Source organism: Temnothorax americanus, unplaced genomic scaffold, assembly GCF_048541705.1.
Source record: "Temnothorax americanus isolate GAGA-0224 unplaced genomic scaffold, ASM4854170v1 Scaffold124, whole genome shotgun sequence".
NCBI lineage: Eukaryota > Metazoa > Arthropoda > Insecta > Hymenoptera > Formicidae > Temnothorax > Temnothorax americanus.
In genome coordinates, this window is record NW_027509258.1 from 1 (window position 1) to 26,836 (window position 26,836).

The 26,836-nt window shown below is 34.9% G+C and overlaps 1 protein-coding gene across 1 annotated transcript in view; it reads right to left on the reverse strand.

Moving 5' to 3' along the window:
* Positions 1 to 7,222: 7,222 nt before the first annotated feature.
* Positions 7,223 to 26,836, reverse strand: part of LOC143893632 (calcium/calmodulin-dependent protein kinase type II alpha chain-like) — a 77,220-nt gene continuing 57,606 nt past the window's right edge. Inside the window, exons 9-13 of the mRNA XM_077399202.1 lie at positions 26,225 to 26,403; positions 25,844 to 25,966; positions 25,221 to 25,304; positions 19,233 to 19,293; positions 7,223 to 8,200 (exon numbers count right to left, since the gene is read on the reverse strand). Of these exons, the coding sequence (XP_077255328.1) occupies positions 8,013 to 8,200; positions 19,233 to 19,293; positions 25,221 to 25,304; positions 25,844 to 25,966; positions 26,225 to 26,403 (635 nt within the window). The 3' untranslated portion in view covers positions 7,223 to 8,012. The remainder of the gene's footprint in view (positions 8,201 to 19,232; positions 19,294 to 25,220; positions 25,305 to 25,843; positions 25,967 to 26,224; positions 26,404 to 26,836) is intronic.

Here is a 26,836-nt window from a genome sequence, read left to right on the forward strand (position 1 = left end):
AAACATCGAGAGTCAAGATTTGTGGCGACGACAGAGAGCGGTGTTGTGTGTTTGTTTGTTTTTTATGTGTTTTTTGTATGCGTGCGTGCGTGCGTGTGTGTGTGCGCATACATACGTGTGATTTCAAATTTGGTGTAGTAATAATGACCCAAGTGTGCGTGTAAGGTGTACGTGTTACGATGCGAGAAATTCGAAGAAGGTGAAGAGATCGTCTAAGAACATGATCGTAGTACGATCGTATTCCTTTAACGTACACGGTGCACGTGGAGGGGTCATACAGATAAAAATTATATAATACATAGAGAAAAAATCGGACAGATTTTCGAGCATGTTTGCTCCATTATTTGCCACCGGTTTCGCCTAGGCAACTATTTTTTCCTCCATTTACAATCGCGCGACATCCAAACAATAAAATTCATTTAGCTTTCTTGTTACTAACAACAAATAGTTCTTTCGTCACATCCTTGTCCTATCGCTCTGGTTCACACGATAAAACCAGGAGACGAAATCAGAGCCAGTCAATTAAAAAGTTGCAATACATAGTCTGCAAAACGCGTGGCACAGCAAAAAAAATAAAATATACAACACCGAGGAGGTGTGTGTGTGGGTGTATGTGTGTGTGTGTGTGTGTGTGTGTGTGTGTGTGTGTGTGTGTGTGTGTGTGTGTGTGTGTGTGTGTGTGTGTGTGTGTGTGTGTGTGTGTGTGTGTGTGTGTGTGTGTGTGTGTGTGTGTGTGTGTGTGTGTGTGTGTGTGTGTGTGTGTGTTGTGTGTGTTGTGTTGTGTTGTGTGTGTGGTGTGTGTGTGTGTGTGTGTGTGTGTGTGTGGGTGTGTGGGTTTGTGTGTGTGTGTGTGGGTGTATGTGTGTGTGTGTGTGTGTGTGTGTGTGCGTGCGCGTGCGCGAGCATAAGGAAACACAAATACGTCAGATGAGATCTAAGCGTGAGAAAGTAATGATCGTGATATATGTCGCCTAAAAAGCTTAAAAATTTTCCTAATTAAATTTTTTTCTTTTGCGCTGCATGCTAATATATTCGTCGCGTAGTTCATGATCAATATCAAAAAGTTCACTAGAAATATAAAAAACGCAAAAAAAGAGTAAGACAAATATCAATTTTATATGTAATGTATGTAGATAAGTCGAGAGAAGTCGCCACCCTGAATGAAACCGGTCGTTGCCGACTCGATTATCACAAACTCACAATTGCAATCGATAGTTATTCAGAGACAGTTTGAGAAACGAGCCGAAAACGAGCGTTTTGGTGATCAAAGCTAAATTGTGAACAACGAAGAAACATATATAAAAATGAGTAAGTTAAGTTTTTCTGTGCTAATTGCGGCTTTAAGAGACAAAGGGCAAATGTACTGGAAAAGAAAATGCAAGCAAAAGCAGCGTGAGTCCGCGAGTCGGAGCGATTCGAAGTCACTGGCTGTTGAAAAATCAACATGATCGAAAATGAATAAGTTAATAGAAGTAAAAATAGATAAACATCGAGATTGATATGAAAAAAGTATAGTACGTGATAATACCGAATGACAACACGCCGCGCCGTAACCGCGCACAATAGACTTACGTTATAAGAAATGATAACCCTTTCAGCTCGTCTAAATCGTAAACAAATTCTCTATACGTACATAAAATTAGCGTTTACATTATATGTTAATAGTTATAATAAAACTATCTTTAACCATTAATTGGTGTGCTTATAATTCGTTCGTTTATCGAGGCTTGACACACACGCTGAAATATTACTATATTACTACTTATAATATTAATCTTGGAAGGCTATTTCTCCCGAATTATCTCTTTGTTTCCCTGCGATTGTGCTCGTCCGAGTGTTTTACGTGGCAAAATTTAAATAAGACTTGAATAAGTTAATAATATTAATGCCAAGGAAACTTGGTGATAAACAGACTTAGCCGTTCAAGATTAATTTGTCGCAGCTATCGCTACTAGGGCTAGTAATTTGCTTCGAAGGTTTCGATATTCGAACATTGAAGCTTCCAAAGAATTTGAAGCTTCCAAGTTTCCAAGTTTCGAAAAATATATTTATGTAAATAAATTTGTGCAAATTCATTCAGAGAACGCTAAAAATATTGTAGGTAAAAAAAATTAATTAATATATATGCTCAAAAATGTGTAATTATTTCTAAATAATAATTTTCAAGTATTATTATAACATGAAAATTATTACATATATGAGCGCCTGTCCCTCTAATTCTTTTTACAATATTTTCAACGTTCTCTAAATAAATTCGCCATTCACACAAATATATATTTTTGAAACTTTGACACTGCGAAGCTTCGAAGTTAACTTGAAACTTCAAAGCTCCGCAACTTCAAAGCCAAAAGTAACAGCCCTAATCGCTACTTGGACTATATGTTCTAGGAATCCATTTTCTTCAATGTAGGTACTACATGTACATATCAGAAAATATACGAGTGAGGCAGAGAGAAACGCGTTAAAATTTACAATACTACATCTACCGAATTGCACAATCGTCAATTATCTCTTTGTATTATACTAAATTGTACCGGGAGAAAACGTTGTCTAATTTTATATATAATCGAGCCTGTTTGTCTTACTTAATTAAAAATCATTAAAGATCGCCTGTGCGGTAATCGCTAAAAAAAGATGCATTACGTCAACAGGGAAACTTATGACAATGGTGGTTGCAGATAGTGGTAGATACTTAACTTGGCGGCAAATACTTACAAACAAATTGTTTTTCATGTTGCACACGTGTACATCGCCAGTGAATTATTCCCGAAGAAAAGGTGTAGGCGAGAAAAGAATAATGCGCGACGTAACAAAAGCGCGAGGTCAATGCGTGAGTGACACGAAATCAGTGAAATCAAGCTTTTGTGGCCCGACGCGACGTGTGTAATTGCGAAGAACCAGGATCTGCCATAAACTAGAGTAACTTCCGCCTTCTCTTTTTCTTTTCCTTATTTTTTTTTTTCTTGGAATAATGTATTAGGTTCAGTATACTGAGCTGTTTAAATCTTTAAATGCTTAGATATGGAATAAACACAGACAATTTTTGTACAAATTTTGATACAATTTACATCATCCATGAATAGTATGTAGTAATTCTTTCTCTTTGAATATACAATATAATAATAATTGTTTAAATGAAAAAGCCGAAATGAGTTTAGCTGATTCTTTAATTTCTTTTATCGTCAATTGGTCACCCTTGTTACACAGATCCTCGAAATATGGACCGGTTTTAATTCAAGTGGAAAAACAAACAAGATTACCAGACGATATACGCCATGTTTGAGCTGTTAAATATTTAAATTGTTGAGTTAATTAATGGTTCCGCGTGTATATGAGTTATATATATACACACACAGGTGTTTGCATCAAAGCGCGATTACGCGTGCTTTGTTCGTTCGTCTGCTCGACTTTGTGAAAATTATTTTGCGCAAATATATCACGCGCGTGTGTGTGAGCGTTCTTCAATTTCTTTTTTCCCAGCTGGCCGCTAAGCGTCAGTACGTCCGGTAATCCGTGCGTGTACATTAAACGGATGCAATCACAATGATCACATTTCCGCGATCGAATGATATGATGAGCATGTGTCTCGAGAAGAGAATTGCGCTCGGTCTATGTCTATGGTGTTTTTAATCTAATTACATATGTCATGTAATGTACGGTGCATTCTTTTATTTGCTGTCACAATACGCGTGCGCACGTCATTCGTCTACGTGTGTTATGGATTTGTGAGCATCGGCTACTGGAGCACAAAACAATAGTCAAAACATTGTCACACACTTCTTACGAAAATATTGAATGTATATATTTCGTGCTTTGCCTTTACGTTGTCTCTATTTATGGAAGCCAGACACGGATACGAAGCCATTTGATTTGTGTGAACGTGTGTATGTGTGTTTGAACGAAAGCAGATGGCATCGATTCACTTTCGTTTTTAATTCATTTTAGCAAATTTATTTCAGCGCTATCAACTACGCATAAAATGCAGGGTCACGCGAGTTTGTATATGCAAAGTGCATCCAAAGTTGCATTTTCTAGAGCTATAGATAATATACAAGTATTGAGCGCGCGAAATTCTGAAAATTTAACGTTGAAACCAGTATCTTCACACAGGAATATAAAAGAGAGTCCGAAAGTAAATGCGTCATCTCTCTCAATTAATTTGTTTTATCTCTCCATAAACATTAACGTGTATGTAATAACACGTCAATTATTATATATAAGTATAAGAGAAGTATGCATTTGTGTGATCCTGATGGACGATGGACGAGGGACGAGGGACGAAGGATGAGTTTTCTCGTGCATGTCGTGTAGAGAATGTTTGAAATTTCGAAAGCACGAACAATATTATTGTTCTCTCGGATATCCGGCAAATTATATGCTGCGGCTGTGTGAGGTAGGAGAGGAGATAAAGATAATTTGGATTGTACTTTCTCGGCCTATATGCGGCAAAATGCGAATCCAAATCCATTCATCTGATCATCAAAAAATATTGTTACAATTATAATCTAGTAATAATGGACTATCATTCATTCATCTTATTTTGTTTTAAAGCCATAGCTAAACCGGAAACTATTGTACATATACATATAAAATATGTAATCCTCTGAAATATATATTTTTAAAATGTAAAATTTTCAAGATAAAAAGTACAATAAGTTTAAATTGATTATTTGCGTCAGTCAAAATTTATTAGTCCGTTCTTTAATTAAATATAATTAAATTTAGTTATTTACCGCTCGTTATGTGCCAATGCAATGTAACGTGAAACGTAAACGTCGTATCTCGAAAATACGATCCTATCGAAATCTCTGTCGGAGGAAATTCTACTTTGCCAGAAAATGTAGAAACAAGAGGAGTCTCTCAAATTTCTTCGGATACGCGGAACAAAAGAACCGGCGAAAGCCTATCGATATTCACGCGGTTGAGTAAGTATTGTTTTGAAATTAATAAAAAGGTGCGTCTCACAAAGTTTTCGATGAATAAAATAATGCAAATTCAAGTTTACAGGTATAATTACAACTGAGACAAGTCCGAAACGTATTAAAAGTCGCGCAAGTCGCGTACATATATACCTGCGAGAGTCCGCTCGTCAAAAGCAATTTCAATTACTTTCTTCCATTTTAATGACCTGTTGTACGATACATATAACGAGTTGCTCGCGAACGTGCAACGGTATATAACGGCACATATACATTGTAAAGCATAATATTTCGACAATCATCGATTACACACCTTTTAATTACGTATCGCGAATTATATTCGCAAAGTGAAAGAAGATAGCTCTGGGATGCATTATTGCTTTGCGCATGTGTGTATCAGAAACAGTTTCAGAATAGTATGTCAGAACAGAGAGGGGATCGCATACAATATATATGATAGAGAAATTGCGAGTGACATCGACCGCCAGAGTTAGACAGAAATTTGAAGGACCGTTCTCACGAAAAGACAGATTCGAAGATGCTAATGTACGAAACGAGAAAGAGACTCCTATATATTGGATCGATGATGAGGGGCGAGGGCATGTAATACACGTTTAAATAAATGATTCTAAATATGTGTGTACTTTGCGCTAATGTTTACTACACAAGACACAATTATTTATATTATAAACTTCAAGCGTAGATACTGACAAGTATCAATCGTATCTCGTGTTAGTAACGATATTTTTATAAGGTCTGGAAAAGTAATACAGAGTAATATATAATCGCAACATATAATCGATAAAGCTTTACAAAACTATTAACACGTACTCTGATACTATTAAAATATAATTTAAATAAGAGTTTCTGTTTATGTGTGTGTATGCGCTCGCGCGACTATGTCATTTTTGTAGGAAAATAGCCTAAATCAAATTTTGAATACCTGTATATATGTATACATCGACTGTCTCGCTTTTCGCTTGTGTATATAGGTATCTTCGGTGAACTTTGAAGAATGTACACGTGCGATCAAACTCGGACAGACGAAAGACAAGTAAAACACGAAAGAGATCGATCGACAAGTGTATAGTCAAAAGTATCTACAGAGGCAGAGAGAAAGATCAAGGCAAGATCGATTTTTCTACGAACCGGGAGGGAGAGACAAACTTGAGATTTTGTGACCGAGAGTACACCATAAACTATATAAAGTATATGATAAAAAAATCAAAAAACAGACTTGATATTACAGATATGTTAATAAAATTTCATTATCAATTCGAAAAAAAAACCAGTCATTATATACAATGTAAATCCGACGCAAAAATGTTAGAATAAAATAATCAAATTTTTTCGAATGTTTGCTTTCATATAATCAAGTATATATGATATATCAAGTATCTGCTTTATAATCACTTCTCATAATTTAATTCTGTCAATTTTTGCTTTAAATTAAAATAAGTTTAAACGAAATTCTTCGCGATCGACGTTCCCATCCATGAATTTTTGCGGTATAGCTGTGAGTGTATCAATAATCGGAGCACAGGTGTACGCAAGGTGAGAAGGGGGTGGCAGGACTAAAGAATAAGCAACGAGTAGATACTTAACTAGGTACTCGAGCTATCGTCCAACGATCGACTTGCACGTGCTTGCACGTGAGAACGAGACAAGTACCTCTAATGACGGATCGATACGCGCGCGCGCTTTTTACGTTTATGCGCAATATGAACATTCATGCGTAAATTAATCTCCCGCAATATAGATTGCGGTAAACGTCATGTTAATGCGTGACGTTACATCAAACAAAAAAGATCGGAAAAATGATCGATTAATGGTCCATTTCTACCGATGCCGATTAACTTTAATCTCGGTTAAGACATTACTTAAGACAATCTTGAAGACTATGAATACCGGCCTAACTTATACTTATTATCCTTTTCTAATTTCAGGAGTTCAGAAAAAGATAAAAAGTGAATTAAACCGAGGTTAAAGTTAATCCGCATTGGTAGAAATGGCCATCAGTTAGGTCGAATCAGTTAGATCCTTTATATTATATGTATATAATATCCCAAATATATAATATAACGGCGCATGAGAGGTCTATGCAACATGATCTCTTACGTTTCGTACAAATGCTTTAATTCGAATCAGTTTTCAAACAGTCGTATACGCATTCTTAGGTCCAGTTTCACAAGTGTCGGTTAACTTTTAATCTTAGATTAACTCACCCTTCGTCTCTTTCTAAGGGGGACGTTAGAAGGAGACGAAGAGTGAGTTAATCTAAGATTAAAAGTTAACCGACACTTGTGAAACTCGGCCTTAGTAATTCTATTATTATTACTATCTGATGAAATGTAATTAAATTTTGTTTCTAATTAAATTTCACAAGATAGTAATATTTGAATTAAATATAAATAATGTAAATAAAATGTATAAAATTTTGACAAAACTCAGTTTGATTTTCGAGCACAACAGAGCTCAACAGATAGAATTGAGATGTTTATCATGTAGCTATATATCATTGAATTTAAGAGCAATGTTAACCTTTATAATTAATAAAGTCGTATTATGCGATAAGCCGGGATACCTTAAGCTGCAGTTCCTGCAGTTTCTCCGGCTGTACTTAAGTTTCTCATCAAATCCCCATAACGAGAGTATGCGGTAAAGAGATATATACGTCGCGAATCGTTACCTGGAGTTAAGAACTTGTGTATCGGGCCATTGTTATCGGAACTATCACCGCGATTATTCTGCTCGCGTGACGACAATACCGCGGCGCGGCGGCGACGGAATCGCTATCATAATTCAAACCAGGATCCAGAGCTTTCGAGTACAACGGCGACGTGCTTTAACAACTAGGCGCCGACTGGCTTTAAACAAGTGCTCGTTATACGTTAACTGAAATTGCGCGAGTGATTTCTCGCACCGAAATGTCGTTAGCGCAATATCACAGATGAGAAACTATTCCCGTGTTCTGTTTATGAAAATCGCTAAATATCCGTGTAAAAAGATTTCGAATATTTATACGATACGAAAGTCGGCTCATCCGATTCTATTTACCTCGTGCTTGTAATCTCGATTAGAGAGAAAGTCGACTTATGTTCCTGTTAAAAAACTTGGTATGTTGTCCAATATTATAAGAAAAGAAAGGAAAAAAGAGAAAAAGAGACATAAAAAGGATGGGAATCTCCTACCTTTAACATCATCGTCTTCGATCGTTGTGCTGCTGTCAGTAGATTCCTTCACTTGAGAGCCATCGCCCTTCTTCGTGATGATGCTTCGACCTGGAGTACGCAGAGCGTTTCAATAAATCGACATTGGGAAAATAAAAACAAAGGAAAGATAGATAAATAGAGAGAGAGAGAGAGAGAGAGAGAGAGAGAGAGAGAGAAAAAGAGAGCAGAACAAAAATAGTATCAAAGATTATCAGAGATAGGAACAAGAGAGGAAAAAAAAGATAAAAAACGAAATATAGAGAAAGAGAAAAACGTTGTAAAAAAATTTTGAAACGAGGATATGAACTAGGAGAATATGGAGGCTGGATTAGATGGGTCCACTCGGGATCTTCGAGTGTTTATTTAAATCCGTTTTTCAATGCATACTTCGAGATAGTTTTGAGAACATTTCTCGATTTTAAATGTGCTCCACAACATATTATAGCTGACGTTAAACGTTCGAGTTTGAAAAAAACATTGTCTCTTCTTAATGCGACAGGAGCGCGCGCGCGCGCGCACACACGCCACCTCAAGTTCGCTTCAAAGACGCCGAATGTTAATCTGAACTGAAACCAGCAACCAGCTTGTCCGCTTTCTTAAACGAAATAAAAGAGAGACAGAAATAAGCGAATATAATCCGTGTGTTATTCATTTCGTGCGCATGGAAAATAATGTTAATTAAATTCGTCGACCGTTTGTCTGAAGCAATCGACGTCGCACCAACGAGTAATCACGGATTTTTATATCATTTCACTTTTTATATTATCGATCGCACGAAATATTTTCGTATCGATGTAATTGCGATCTCTTTTTTGCATCTTTTGCAAATAAGTTTTATACCTTGCGTTCTTACACGTCCTAACCTTTGAGTTTACAAAAGAGAATATAAATCTCCTGTCGCGTAAAGAAGAAACTGACGTCGTGCGCGCAAAATGTAAAGAAAGTTTTATCGTTCAAACATCATTGTTCACAGTTTCCAATTAGATATTTTATGTTCCTTACAAATTCTAGCCCTCACAAGTGCGATTATAATTTGTATTCGTTAATTAATTTAACCCAATTACCAACTGTAATATTTATTCTTAATGTTACTACATAAATAAACAATTATTTATGTTTTCAACATGTGCAGAATTAGAACGGGTATTTGCTCATACTTAGCAAATACGTTATATTATAGTAATAAGAATTAAAAAAAAAATAATTTAATGAGTAGAACACATTTATAAACGACACGCACATGGCGATCGACGAGCTCAAGAATGCTGAGGGTCAAGATATACATAAACGGATTGTGTATAGGTTTGGATATGATAGAAATAACCATTCCAAAGGAAGACGAGAAACGAATCATGGAGAAGAGAAACAGACAGAGAAAGACTTAACGGAAAAGTCAAACATTAGAGCAAACGTGTTCATGCTGTGACAAAGTTTGTCTTCGTTCGTGCGACTTTTATCGATGCACCGACTTAATTTTCCTAAAATGTTGCGACAAGTATAATCTACCTTCGTTTATCTATGGAAAAGAATGGAATCACACCTTCAGAATTCTAAAGATATGTATAAAACTGTGTTTGACAAAAGCTGCGATTATTGTCAGCATGTAAATAGATATCTTATGTCGAGACAACAGACACACGTGTATCCTTGTACTAAAATCTTGTACTAAGATTTTCCGAAAATTAGATAAGCGAAGGTATGAAGAAGATATGAAGAAAGTATGCAAGATGGTAAGAAGTGTAAACGCATGCCATGCACGTCGATATAGCGAAGCAAGTATTTAACTATCGACATCTATACGTCATCTTTTTATTAAGATATACGCGTTCAAGAAGAACAGATTGTGATATAGAGTGAGCTGTAGAGTGCTTCATTCAATTTGTGATAAAAACTGTTTCAATGTGTATATAAATTAAAAGAAATTAGAAAAAAATGACGAAATGCGCGTCACGACAGTATAAAGTGTAAAGTTAAAAGTAACTTCAATCTTGTTTTTTTTTCGACTAAGAAAAAGTTGGCGAGTTTTGTGAAAAAATACTGACCATTACTTCATTTACTTCATTTTAATGACTAATGGAAAATAGCTTATAATTCTCTTCTCATATTATTGCGAAACTTTTACAGACATTTATTTCGGAATATAAAACGTTCTCGTTAGATAAATTAATGCTTTTAACTTTCTCTTATTGCTAGTGTTCCATATGTATATAAACACGTTACGAGCTTAACATTAAAAAAATTAAATTTAAAAGCGCGGTTCTCGCAGGCTACATCAAACGTAGTGAGTCCGTTCGTTCGATGGTATACGGATTGATACGGAAGAAAGCGCTCAAACCGCTGGAGAAATATGAAAAGACATTATTTTTTAGGATACCGATTGAGAATTTGCGCAATAGAAACAGTCGCAGTCGCGTCTGACCACTAACGAAACCTTTTCCTTTGCATGTGTTTTTACCGTATATAAGAATCAATGACCGCTTACGGATAGCGTATCGATTCTCTGAAATCGCGCTCAAAATAAAAATATTTCGCACTTCCTCGATTCAAAATCTTCCGAAAACGAAATCATTTGGGAACTCATATATATTCAACACATACACAATGTGTATAATCCACGTGCGCAACACATGTATATGAAGAGAAGTCATGTCACCACGCTCGAGTAATAGGACTGAGAATGGATATATATATTCAACATTCCTAAAACAGTTGAGTTTAAGGAATATATCAAAATTTATTTTTTTTTAATCTCCATTGCGCGAAAAATCTATACATTTACATTAATTTACTTTTAGTTATACAACAACTAACATTTATCTACGTACTAATACTTATCTAAACAATGGCTATGCGTTCCGATAGATTCACTGCCAGTAAATCTATACTGAAAATCTATATAGTATACGTTACTTAAACTATAGATTTTCATTACTGGCAGTGAGAATATCGGAATGCAGCCAAAGTGTCTTCAAAATACTTGCTGGAATGAGAATAACACTGCCCGACGAGAGAAAAATAGAGCAACGTTTAATGCAAGTACTCGAGCTGTGTGCCGTGACGCGTATAACGTGCAAACCATTCGTGCAAAATACAATAGATGTAGATGCATAAAAAGTCAAAGTAGAAAAAGCGAGTGACAGAGAACGACATACGCATGGTTAATGCGCGAATTAGCGAATCGAAAAGCGAAAGCATGCCAAGATGCCAAGAGAGGGACGACGATTCGTATGGAGATCCAGCGTTTTCAAGCCGGATTAACGTGCCGACCTTAGCATGGAAAACTTCATTCTTGTACCAGATAAAGAACGTTGAAACATTCAACTGGTTCAGTTAACTTAAACCTTAAACAATGCATCGTACCTTCAATTGCGGATTATTCTTGCTAATTATCAAATCACGTTTCGTAATTGAACTTTTTGCTATAGAAATATAATGAGTGAAATAAAATTTCATAATGGTATTTTAATTTAAAAAAATTGAGTATTATTATAAAATAAGTAATACATTCTTTCGACAATTACAATATATAAGATATTTTATTTAAAGTTCCGTAAACAAAAATATTTTTTTTCTGATTTTATACATAAAAAAATACGTCTGAGATAAATTGTAAATGCCATTTTTATCGAGACTTTTTCACCGAGGCAAAATTCGATTTCAACTGGAAGTCCTCACGAATCGATCGTCCCTCACGATCTAATATCGTCGACTGTATCGTGTGTAACGTCTCATGTATATCCGAGGACTCATGTATACGTGATATATCGTATATCACTCGAGCCCTACTCTATTATCGAATCAAATAAGAGCGAAAAAAATCATTACAAGAATAAAGCGCATCCATTTTGCACCTCCGACCCATTTCGCGCGATACAAATTACCTTCGTCAAAAAAATCAGTCATAGATAGTAGAGTAAAAGTAGAGATAGATGGGTAGGTAGAGATAGATAGATAGAGATAGAGATATGTAGAAAGAGAGAGAGAGAGAGAGAGAGAGAGAGAGAGAGAGAGAGAGAGAGAGAAAGATTTGTTCGTCAATACTAGTTGCTCGCATTCTCTCAAGAGAGGACATTGGCAGACAGGCAGAGCCCTAGTTCAGAAATTCATGGATTCATGGATTCTCCGGAAACCCACGAGGCCCTATGCGCAGTTTGAGATTCATAAACCCATACGTAATTCGCGTAGTCCTGCCATCCGCGGTAGGAATATGCGCGGCCAGAAATACATAAATTTATATGACGCCCAAAATTCATGGCCGCGAGAAATACGACGTAACTCTTGATTTAAACGTTTACTCCGTAGTCCCGGAAAATACTTATGTAATTCAAAGGTTTTAAAAATCTTTTTGTACCGTTAAATATGCCTGATTCTTGTTTAGGTTTGATTTTTTTTATGAGAGTCCGTAAAGTCTCCGTAAAATTCGAAATGGAAATATCGAGTGAGTCTTGAAAGCCCCACTCGTTCTGCGAAGAATTAATATTAATTGTTTTTTTAATTATACAAGTTAGGAAAAATATTTTGATTAATTTCACATACAAATTGCTGTTGAAATCAATTTTGTCAGAAAGTTTACCTTGTGCGATAACAAATCAAGAAAATACAATGCAAATAATCGAAGCTCTTAAGCTATAAATAGCTTAAAAAATAAATATTAATTTTATCGAAAAGATAAAGACACGTCAATATCTTGAGTTGTGATTAATTTTGTGCGCTGCAAATGTGTAACAATTCAAACGTATTCACATGGTTGTTTCGACGTAAACTTCATCACAAGAGTAAAAGCATAAAAAAATCCTCTTTAATATTGCAGCTACTGACGAAAGCGGAGAATCACGTGGAACTGATCCGTAACGAATCGTTTTAGGAGAGAATGTTGTATGCCAATGTGTTCCATACGTGCAATGTTTGTTTTAGATCACAGATGACACACAATCGCGCAGTTATATATAAGATTTAAATAAAATTTAAATATATACGATGATAACTGATGATACTCTTTTTTAATTTTTTACTTGGTTTCCCAAATACAGAAATAAAGAACCGAAAGTTAAACCCACTTTTTACGTCAGTTTTTCACGCCCGTTCATTAACGCGTAATGTGAAATGTCATTAATATCGTTTCTTTCACAAACAGACTTTCAAGAATTATAAATCTTTCAAGATCGGTATTTCTATCATGAGCTGTCTCGATCAAGATACGGCGTGAAAAGCAATTTGGCTAAAGAAACCGCATCTGTACTCTCAATCTGTATTTCATCCGGAGTTTGTCGCGGAGCTCTTAAAGCCGATTTCCATAATAACAATGTGCAGAAGCTCAAGGATATAACACCCTTCTTCCCTGTAGAAGCAAAAGGTAAATCCGAAGATAGGGAATGAAGTCGCGTGCCGAGAGAGAGGAGCGCGGAAAAGTTGGAAAAGCTTAAAGTTCGAGATTCGGCTCAAAACGATGAAATAAATTTAATTAAAGTCAAAGTTCGAGCTTTGGCGACGGCTCTTACAAGAGAGATAAAAAGCGAGAGAAAGAGAGAGAGAGAGAGAGAGAGAGAGAGAGAGAGAGAGAGAGAGAGAGAGAGAGGAGAGGAGAGGAAAAAGGGTATAAGAAGAAAGCTCGAGGGCAAAGACGCGAGAGGATAAAAAGTTAATTGTTTCGCAGTCACTCGAACAAAGACTCGCGCCGAATATAGAACGAGGATGGACGTGTGAAAGAGAGCAGCCGTTCGTACGTATAAATAAAAACGGTGTCATCTCGCTCCCAGAACAATTTTCTGTCATGGTAGGTATATAAGACTGAGTTATTGAGAAATATATGCTAAAAGCGTGACATACGCAAAAATAAAATTCTTTAGAATGAGATACTTCGAAACATGATATTTCGAAAAACCGATAAAAATGATTAGTTAAACTATTATCGCGTATTATTATCTTTTTATATAATACTGAAAATAAATAGTCTAAAAGACTTGAAAAAATCTACGAACATCGCCTATTAGAACTGCGAAACATCTAATATTGTAAAATAACTGGTTCTATAATAAAATGTCCAAGTTCAACCGAGATGTTTTATAGATAAAAAATTCCACGTTTATCCACAATCATCATAGAGTTGCCTTCTCAATTGTAGTAAAATAAAAGAAAAATCCGCCACATTCTCTACCAAATGTTTAAACATATATAACGATCGTATCACGTTTTCGTTTGTCCAATAACAATGAGCAAGTTAATTTTTTATCTGTATATAATAAGAAATAAAAATTTTATTTCTCAGGCATGTAAGAATATCGCAAAATTTTTCGATATCATGATTATAAATTATCGATTCAGAATATTCGCTTTGTGTATTTGTTCCAATCTAGCAATCCGCCATCAACTATACGTAAACTACCCGATATTTTATAAATGTGTGTGAACATTTCTTTAAAATGTCATTAAAATGTACAAAAGAGACATACACACGTATATATACATACTCTAACACCGACTGTATCAAGGGGTAAATCATACGTGTTATACAGATACATATTACACGTGTATCAGGTATCGAATCTACGAATGCAAGATGCTTAGCTACTTGTCAATCTAAAAAAAGGGGGTGGGCAAGGGGCGAGGGGCGAGGAATATTTTTCGGTTGTATATATCATGTTAATATACACACACGTGTGTGTGTGTGTGTGTGTGTGTGCAATGTATAGATGCATATGCCATACTATTTGTCGAACATCTATTATACGGGTGTGGAACGAACTCGCGTGTATTTACGCTAGTCGAGCAAATAACAGCGAGATATGTACATACGTATATATGTATGCATATATACAAATATATGCCTATAATGACCCATATTCGCACTCATCTGTCAAGATGGCAATGCCATTTTTACGAGAAAAAAGTTGATGCTGCCCAAATTACAGCTAAGATTATTGCTTATTTTAAGGAGGTTGGTGGCCGTCACGTTGCGGGGCAGGCGGCGGGGCAGGGAAAAGCCTATGGTGTGTTTTCGTTGCGTGAAATAAACGAGTTTCAGCAAATGAATATGTGGAATGCATTTAATTAGCTGTTTCTTAAGGTTTTAATTCGTTGTACATCTAAAACCCAAATACGTTATTATCCACGTTGAAATGTGGCAATATGCTGTTTTACTCGTATTCTTACAATTTCTTGATAACTATGTAGACAAATCGTTTCAGTTTTCGTAAAAGTCCTTTCTAAATACGTAAAGAATTATTTGTGCACCTACTTTCATTAAATTCTTATCATTTTTAATATGCTTTCGAGAGTTACAGAGTTACATTTCATCGTAACATTTTTGCTATGTCACCTGTGTGTAAGAGTATAACTTCAATAATTAACTGCTCGACAACTATGCAGACAATTGTCTTCAACTTTGGCATGGACGACAGATTCCCATACGAATATCCCAGACGAATATCCTCCATATATTTGAATCAACTCTTATCATATTGATTTGAGCAACCAACCTCCTTAATCTCCTTCTCTTTTTTAATTTGTCATTTCTAAATATTTTACTGCTTTTGTATATAATAATCTGTTAATTTTTCACGTATCATATACATTTCATAAAAATAAAAATGTAAATATTATTTGTAAAAATTTCTTATAAAGAGCTGAAGAGCACACAACTTTCTATTAATATTTTCATTCATGTGTAGTCTTTCTTATTGATCTTATTTATTATTATCTTCCTAACAATGGAATTTATTATCAATCTTTAAAAACTACAACGCGACAAGCCATGTAATGTTTTTCAATATTCTTGCATAAATTGATGTTAGATATATGTCTAATAATTAACTTTGCATCCAAATATCTATCACATTTCGAATGTCAAATTCGTAGCACAAATAAGGGTTAAAAAGCGCAATTTGCTCTAAATTTAGGGCTATGCTCAATCCGCCTGCCAAGAGTTTCCAAACTGAAATAAATTAATCGAATTTTTTTTTTTTTTTTTTTTTTAGAAAAAAAAATATATTATATATAAACATAAGAATATATTAAGTAATTAGTATATTCTCTTTATTTAATTTAAGAAAAGAAAAGTTAAGTAATCCTTTCTATAATTTTAACGTAGCTGGAAAATCCTTCAAATTCCTTTAAATATATATACGCGATATATTAATTAGTAGAACATACAATTCTCAATTATTCATCTAACATGTCCTTGATTTAAAATTAAAAAAAAATTTACTCGTGTACATATGTTCTTTCGCTTGTTTCTCTCTCTAAAAATGGGAGAGGCACAAACGATATATTAATTATAAAGATAAATAGTTTGGAAACACCATTGACTCAAACACATGGATATAATCAACATTAATAAAACGCACAGTCAATTGTAGGCAAATCTCGCCAGTGGACCGAAACAGTTGAGCTATTTTTCCCTCGAAAATTTTTACCTTTCACAGATCTTTTCAATTTTGCTAAACATTCACTAAGCATTCGCTAAATGCTCGCATTTGCAATATATCTAATTCTTAAAAGTCATATTCTCGTATTCTAATTACGTATTCTAATTTCTCTTCGCACAATAATAAAATAATAATTTATATTATAATAATACAGTTGTATTGCATTACGTTATTGTTTCAGTAAATCTTGCTAATTTCGATTAGTTTATCTCTTTGCCCCAACTATATTTCTAATTCAAATTTCTTCGTTCCAATCATGATCGATTCCAACGCACAACATTGTAAAAACAATCGATAAACGAATATGAGCAATAATGGATATCGATACAGACAGTTTTAAAACGAATGAATCGGACTGACCTAATTTAATTAATCAGTCTGCATTGAATTTCACCAGCTTTGTAAGTTCAATACGTCCCGTGTGCTGGAAACTCGTCGATATCTAGTACAATCTGATTGTTTGCATCGCATTTCACAAGTAATTTGTGAACTTTTAGATATTGACCGTCATCACGGCGACACGACCGATCGCAGTGCGATTGTTCACTGCACGTTTCTCATATTCCATTTTAACAAAATTCTTACGTATATGCTCTTCTTCGAGAATCGATAAAAGCCAGTAAAACATCAAGACAAGACAATGTCTCATTATTGCCCACTCCAATACGCGCCATAAAATGTGCGTACAGGCTTTGCATTTTTGTCAAGTTTTTGTCAAACAACGACACGTGCAATATCCCATCGCGTATCGAATTAAGGTATCCCTGTACCTGCATTTTACATTTTACATTTGAGAAATCAATAATAAGTATTAAACTTCTCTTACAAAATCTCTTACAAAATTATATAAAATCCTAAAATAAATGTACGTGTGTCCATAACTTTCCTTTAATTATTGGTTTAACAAATAATCGTAAAATGCATTTTCGTTGAAGATAATGAGAACCACACTTGTACCATTTATTATAGCCATTTACTAATAATTTCATTTCATTTCCATACATTATTCTTACAAGTTTTCACAAAAAAAAGAAGAAAAAAAAAGAAAAACATTGTCATATAATTGTTACAGATAAAAAATTTCAAAAAAAATTCGTATAAACGCTAAAATTTGTCAACGAACACATTTAGGCGAGTGCGCAGCGGTTTTAAATGATGTGAGTTTTACTGAACTTTCAGAGATTCCCAGATGCTGTTGTAATAGTAATTATTCCAATAAATAACTTAATTTTTGATCGATTGAACGATCGATTACGATAGTGATCGAAAAGATGCCCCGATCGAAAGAAATATAACATGACCCGATGATTTGCCTAGCTTGTACCGAATTAATTCGATGAAGTGACAACAATGGCGATTCAATGAAAGAGAAAACTGCTTGAGTCCACCGCGACGACAATTTGCGTTACCCAGAATTCTCGTTTCCCATCAGACAAGAAAACGTGTATGTGCGTGAAAAACAATATTTCAATATACTTTTCAACCGCAAGATGCATTCTTCTTAATACTTTTATTATTTTGAATACGTATATGTATATTATAAGCTTGAATGCAGGAAGCAATTTCATGTGAACGATAAATATACATCATCTTCGTGTTACAATATAAATATAAATTTGCGACATCGTTATTTCGCGTTACGTATACAGTTACAATAAAAGTGATTAATATGTAATATACAATTACAATTTTTGTGTTGTTTATCACTTTAAGTAACTTTAAGAAAGTAATTTGATTCCGCAATAAAAGGATTAAGATTCAAGATAATTGCTCGCCTCTATATTCTATGACGAGAGTCACGCTATTTGCGCGACACAAGATTTACGTTATATATCACGTAAAATAGTATATGTACACATGTCCAACGTAAATGGCTAATTGTAAGTCCTTACGTTCTGGGTAACGTGACACGGTCCTTGCAGGATATGAGGTGCGAGTCATGTGCATCGACTATATGAATTATACGAAATAGGTAAAGATGAACATCGCATCGTGATAACCGATGTGCCGAGGGGGCGAGGACAAAATATTTTATTTGTCTGATAAACGCTCATTTAAAAACCGCAAAAACCGACAATACGACCGACTATATCAGCCATCATCGCCGTGCTAAAAGTGATGTAACTTTTTGATTCCTTGCTCAACCTCGCTCCTTCGATCATCTCTAATGCAAGGGATTGTTAAAGAAAGAACTCTAATTTATTTCTGTGCACGAGCAAAAATATACACAGGTGCTCCATTCTGCAGTCGTTTCTATGAGAAAAAAAATATCAATAAAATAGATTTTATTTCCTTAAAAAGACTTTATATTAATTCTCGTAACTGTCAGGATAGAACTGATAGTTTGTCATTACGATACACAATGGTGGGTAATAATATACACATAATAACATATTATGTATAACGATGGCACTGCACAACCGCATTATAAAGCACCTCTTGGAAAGAGCGAAAAGGCAGATGAATAGATCCTCTATGTGGTGAGAGTGCAAGCCGAATAAACGGAAGTACAATAGATAAAAGGAAAAGGAAGGCATAGTTTTGTTGAGGTAGGCTGTTGAAGGGATGTATTCGTATATACAAAGACACGGAGACGTAAAGTTTAACGGAAGATATAAAAGTACTGTCTGTCGTGGTAAGTCCGTGTAAGAGCGCTGAAGAGGGCCGGAGGTACTTACCCTGTGCATCATACTTACTGGAAAAGTTCCGCGTTGCCAGCATGGTCGTCAATATAGCGCCCTGCAAGCGAAAAAGAAAGACAATTACTATCAGTCTTCGCAATCAGACAATACCAATGAGATGAGACGTGTATGGGATGAGTAAAAGTGCCGGGCAATAATTCGCGACAACGGCACAAAATTATTTTTTTTGTCAAAACAAAATAAAAATAGGATTATTAAAAAGACATAAGAAACACAATGTAATATATCAGAGAAAAGCATCCTCCTCCTTCAAAAGACGAAATTTTTCGAAACAATTGATATTTTTTTTCCCCATCATCCAGAGATATTTAATATAAAAATAATAATATAATCCTTTTATTATCTATAACAATTTTCTCTATTTTGCCGAAGAAGTCGTGTGCACGACTATGATAAACGTCCAAAAAAAGTCCAAATTGCTGCATCATGACGCGACGGTCTTTAATTACAGGAAATATTATAATTCCCGGACAAACGAGTACACAACTGGCAAGCGACCTTAAGAATAATGTCATGTCGAATGATTATACGGAATTTCGGGTTGCGACAAGTTGGAAACATTGTCGTACAGAGTGACAACATTTCACTGTGCAACTTTCCATAGCAAACAGTTCGAGATGCGTCGCCGAACTTTACGTAATAAGGCCGTCCGTCGGACGAGATTCGTGCAAACGTGCTCGGACGGATATTCCACGTCTGTTGAAATGACATTTTGTCTCGTCCGCTTCTGATTCAAATCGCGACCGATCAGCAATATCGCTCGTTTCCATTTTACGCGACATTCGAAATATTGCGCGACCAGTTTAATAATAATAATTCTTTGATAGAGAGATTTATCGATACTTTTCTACCAGTAGAATACTGTGTCAAATTCTAAAATAAATAGTCAAATTCTAAACACACGTTTATCCAAAAATTTGTTTTCATTTATTGAGATCTCTACATCTTGCGACAGTTGTCAATCGTATAAGGATTTAGGAGAAAGTCTTCATGGTTTTATATCCATAGTTATTTAAAAACATCACACGAATTATTAAGTTCATTCAAAATTTCACAGTTATAAAACTGACCAATCTCGTCTGACTAAATGCTGCTGGACAAATTATCAGCTATGAATTTACAGTTGCGATTTAGAAACAGCTAATAATGCTTTGAAGAAGAAATTAGCTAGGTAAAACGAGTAATTTTTACTTCTTACCGCCAAACTATTCTCTATTGCTAAAATGGATGTTGTGTTTTAGTCATAATACAATGTAAAGCGGCTGCTAGGTTTTCACAAAATACAAAAAGTGAAACACCTTTTCCTCTTTTGTCGTTTGCGATATATATGTATATCAATCTGTACTCGTATTGTTGTTTTTCGGAATATATAGACATATGTAGAGTAACAGAGAGCGCTGATCATTCGACTTGAGCAGATTGACAGGTGTTGTCGCAGTTTACAATCAATCCGGAATGTTTCGCAGTCCTAAATAATTCTACATCATCCTGTATTATATATAACGAACGTGTTATGAAACAATACAAATGTCGTTGTAAAAATGTCGTACTATTGATATACCTTTGACTGTACCTACATCATATTCAACGTTAAGGCGAATGACGCCGCGTTGCTAGACGTCAAAATCTGACAGTGATAAAAATTTCATTACCTCGGGCACGGTCGCCTCCTGTTGTCTGCACAACATGAATTTATTCTTCAGTGCCCGCATGTCTCAATCTGCGCGCGAGCGAACAAACGGCGCGGCACGGCGCGGCGCGGCGCGGCGTAATTAAAATTCCTCACTTGGCATTTGCACTTTTATGAGTCGGGGTTTAATCGGTATTCGGCCGGTTGCCTCGACGTAGCGTCGCTGTCATTTCTACGTGCTTGGTCGATTACCTGCCTCTCTTACGCGCTTCTCTTCGCTACCACGGTTTCAATACAACTAAAACTAAACTCGAAGCAACACGATAGAAGAGCATGCAAGAGCCTCGTGTATTATACAAGTACCTCCAAGTTCACTAATTCTCTAATAATATGAAACGTGAAACAAATTGATAATTATTAAGTAATTTGTCTTTTATGACAAAACAGAAACTGCATTATTAATTTCTCCAACATCAATTTCTCGGGCACAACGTAAGTTATAATATAAATACAACAAAATATTCTATAGTTACTGTTGTAAAAATATATAGATATACTTATATAAATATGAATTTTTCGTACCCATTAACATTGATAAAATTATTGCGTACGCGCTAAAGTTGAGAACGAGAAAATGATATTTTTATCAATACTGTAAAAATATGTATTTAAAAAAAAAACAGCTACTTTTTTCTCTATGATATTCATTGTTGCATGATTCACAACGATTCCATCGATTGACACTGAAACAGTTTTTGCTAATTAATACAAAGAGAAACAAGTGTATTTATTGTCAAAATTATATTTTATTTTTATTATACGATAGAATATAATATAAATAAACAATTATATAAAAAAAAATAAAAAACCAAGTGGCATTATATTAGAATTAAAATTTTCAGACACTTTCCGACAAAATTTACCGACCACTCGTTCATTTCACTGTGAAAAAATGATAATTGCAATGGCTTGCTGTAATATTTAATATTTGATCATAGCGGGCAACTTGTCGCGTAAAAAATACGATCGCAGCGGCCGAATAAATGTTAATTAATCTTATAGGTATCCAATTATAATTACGTCACGCAAGTATAGACGATGCAGAGCTTGATCGATTTTGCGCGCTCGCTATATCGTCGACTGTTATTAAGATAACACTATCAAGTCCATTCGCGAGAAAAGCAAGTTTTAATGTCAGTAATTCGCGCCGGTTTCAAAACGCATTGTTCGTCTCAACGCGCGAAAATTATCCACTTAAACATTATAGTAGTGTCGTTTTTCAGCGACCGCGACGTAAAATCCAGTAAGTGTCGGCTTTTAAGAAAATTTGTTTAGTTACGAATAAGTATAGTTTCTGCAAATGTCATGTCTAATCTCTATTTATCATTCTTATGTCAAAAATAATATTCGATTCTATAAAAAATTTGTTTGTACTTGAAATTTGTACAAAGTGATACACATAAAATGTAACGAGATTTGTCTGATATTATTTTGTTATGATACATCAATATCTTTCTGTACGAGCCAATATCTTTTTCTATCTTTACAAAGATAAACACTTTATTTCTGATATTAAAAGTGCTATTGAATTATAACCGTACCATATGTTACCCATAGAAACCACGTGTACAAGTACGATTCAAATAGCATGTAAACGATAAGACTCGCGCACGTGTTATTTAATTGCGATTTCGAGTCATTGTCATGGACGTTTAATAACTGTTCATGCCTCGTCGTTCATATCAAATAATGAAATGTTTTCTTTGCGCTTTGTTCAGGCATTGAACGATTACTGTAGAGTGTCGTCGCGATTATGACGTCCAATTGAGGCTAAGAACGAAGAAATAGGTCGAAATTGCCATCGTATCCAATATCCAATTCTGCTCGTAACTTGCCAAGGACATAATCCTTACACGCTAATGTTCCAATTAAATAAACGTTGCTGCAGTTAACTAAACGTAGTTTTACAAACTTAAAAAAAATTAAATTATATATAAGAAAATCTATGAATGTGTGAAGATCTTTGTGGTCCATTTGATGATAAAGATAATTGAATTATAATGTACAATAGTTAATAATGTACAATATTTTTATGTGCATTAAAAATTATTAAAAGCTATGTAATATTATTAAAATAAGAAATAAATTTGAGAAATTATTTATCATATAGTATTTTCTTTCAGAGCTCCCAGCTCAGCGTATAATAAAAGTACAAATACAATATTTAAAGAATCGAACAACAAAAACATATACTTTGTCGTAGAGACAAGCAAGAAATAAATAAAAATTTAAAGAATTAAAAATTACAATTGAATAATTAATAATTGAAATAAATATTACAAAAAATTATTAGAATTCGCATTTGCGAAATCTGTCGTCAACTATCTAAAGAAACATCTGTGAATATCATCAACCATTGGTAATCATTGCAACAGAAATTACACAATTAATAGTATTTTTTTAAATACAATATTACAAATAACACCGTTAACTCATATAAGGTACGCTAATCCTCGTTTCACGGCGAAGATCAACAAAATCAAAGGAAATTGAAGGGCTAAATAAATTTTTTCACGCTCTTTCCAACTGTCCACACGGTCTTTCCAACTCGCTCCGCGAGTCTCGCATTCTCATGATCGGTTTCAATCACAGTCAATTAAATCGAAACTCTTTGAGAGGGTTAGAATACGCGTTATCCTCGCGCGTGCCTCGACACATTTCGATAACGGTAAACAAACGTTTGTCACACACGTGGCTCCGATAAAAAGCTGTATTCTACTACTCTAACTACTCCGTGTCGAGAGTGCGGCGATTGTGGCGAGAACGACAAGTGGAGTCGTACTGCTCGATGCGTGCCATCGTTTAATCGTCGGTGACTTGTCGAACAACAGTGCCGTATAGAAACGGCTCTTAGGTAGAGTAGGGAGGCTCCGGAGACTACGTCGTCGTTCTCGATCCCCGATCGAATATCGAATCCGTTGTGGCCAATCGGAGTCGCGAGAGCTTGTCTCATTAAAGTATTGTTTTGAAAATTTTTAAAATTCTTCGTTAAATTTTCGTTTTTTTTTTTCACCTTTCAATCCCTTTCTCCTTCCCAAAATCATGGATATTCAGCTAAACGAAATGTCAGTTGTCTCAACGTTGGAATATTAGTAGACATTTTAAGCCAATATAAACATAGTTAAAAGTTACAACTTTTATTAATTATTCATCGATAAAAAAAGAATTACGTAAAACTATGTTATCGTAAAAAATAAAACTTTTAAACTTGTATACCTTGTACTTCCTCTACTTAAGATATTTCTCACTTAAATAAAACATTTATGACAAATTTGGTAGATTTTTTCTGAAATATCACGATGTATATCTTGCGAAATTGATCGACATCACTCATTCGATGATACCTCCCGCAGGAAAGAATTGATAAGTCAAATTTCACCTCCGGCCACCATGCGTCACGTTGTTCTAATTTTACAGATATTATTATATAAAATTCGCAGCCTCGGCCTCGCATGGATGCAATCCAGACCGCAACGTGATAAGCGGACATAATGAAATTTGCATTTGTAAATGACTGGAGCTAATATACGTATATGATGAGATTTTGTGGCCAGCGAGAAAGAGAATTTGCGCGATTATACCGTCATGCATTTCCGTATGCGCCCGCTGTAAAATTAGCAATTGATAAACGTGAATCAAACAAGTTTTGACAAATCTCTCGACAACTCTCATAAAAGCTCTATATTCGTATACTAATATATCGATCATATATTTCCCGAAATGGAATCTCTCGCAAATTTCAATTTTCACTTATCTCGTGATTTAACGAATAATATTTGGCATTTGGCTTCATTTTGAATCAAATACAATCTTTTCCGTATTTTTAGACGATATACTAATCAAGACGAAATGCAACGTTTGAAATGCAACGGTGAAATTACGAATGGTAAGGTAACGAAACGATTGTTTATCCGAATGAGTATAAAGCATGTTTCGTTTATTTTCTCTTTACGTTTAAACATACGTAATATTCACGATGGCTCGGGTTTTTTTTTTTTTTTTTTTTTTTTTTTTTTTTTTTTTTTTAATTTTACATTCTTCCATGCAAATTGAAAAATGTGTTTTTGTTTATCGCTTGACGCTTACCACAGTAAACTGGTTTCCGAGATATATACATATAACCGAGTCATTTAAAATAACAAACCGCGAATTCATGACGAGAAATCGCAAAATCGTATAATCGTCAGGCAGACAGTCAAATTTAAGGCAAAGATACGTAAACGTTGAAGTGTTGAATAAACATACACGGAACAAAACTTTTGAGTGAGACTCACCTTTAATTTGCGCCTTGCATTGAATTTCTTCAAGCAGTCCACGGTCTCTTGTCTATGCACCACAGATGCAACACGCTCACGTTGCTGAAACACAAAGTAAACGGAAAACGATATCAGGCATCGTCCTAAGAGAATGATTCAAGTCGCCCGAGGTTAAATCTTAAGCCTCGCACGCTTCATTAAGGATAAAATTCTATTTATGCGGTGAAGAGATAAACTACGAGAAAAGACATCAAACTATGTCAACGTGAATAATATAATAATAGTACGCGAGAACATCAACAAACAAAACAACACAACTCTCTGACACGTTTAAAAAGTCCGTAAAACGGTTGTCCGTGTTGTCCGTTTGGCATATTATTATTATTATTATTATTATTATTATTATTATTATATTATCCATAAACTTGTATACATATATGACAAAATCTTGTTATTTTATCAATCCATTGTTCTCTATTTTTTATGTATCCGATTTTAGAAACTAACTAAAGTACTTTACTCGCGCGTAATATTTCTGTCTATAAGCAATTTAATATAATATACTATGTTACTTTCTAAATTATATAAACTGTAATATAAATTTCAACGCGAAATTGTTGGTCGCGATAAGATAAACTTACGCAAATCCATGGATGCTTCAGTGCCTCGCTGGCAGTGATCCTCTTTCCTGGATTCACCGTCAGCATCTGATTGATAAGGTTCTTCGCTTCTGGCGTGACGGTGTCCCATTCTGGACTCGGATACTGCACAAAACAAGCGTATTATAGAAATAATGTTAATCATAATGCTTTATGAGAGTAATGAGACAATTATACGCTAGATGTAAAAAATCAACGGAGAATATATATATTGTGAATAAAAATTTAATATATATAGAATTTTCTCTTTCCACATCAAACAATTCCTTTTCCAACGTATCGCTTTCCTTCGATACGTCGAGTTTGCAAATGTAATGGTATAAAAATTAAAAAAAAAATTTAAATAAATCGTACAATACGTACATCGTACGATCCGGCCTTGATCTGCCCGTAGAGCCGATGCTGATCCTCGTCCCAGAAGGGCGGGTAACCGACCAGAAGGATGTACAGTATGACACCGCACGCCCATATGTCGACTGGTTTCCCGTATGGCTCCTTCTTCAGCACCTCCGGACTGAGGTAGCCGGGTGTTCCAGCGAAACCTTTTTATCAATCACTCGGGTTCATTCCCTCTCGAAGGACACAGCCACGCCGTACGAAGAATTAAAGGGATCAGAGCGTTACGTGCGCAAAATCACGTCCCGAGTATTACCTCCCCTTCCCCTCCCTCCACTCGTCGCTTAAATTAATTCTCCTTATTCGAAAAGCAAACACAACAGCCGCCCGCAAACTTCTGTTGCGTTCTCGATTGTTGATTTATTAACAAATTTGTTAGAAAAAAATTCAATTATACATTTTCGTTAAAGTAAGATATCGTTATAATATTGATAGATATAATTGAGAAAATCAACGGCCCACAATATATGTTATTATATTTATTTTCATTAAAATGTGTATTCAAACAGTTTGTGTAATGGCCACTATAGTTGAGCAAAAAAGCATCTATCTACTTACAATAGTTGTAACGATTGCGCA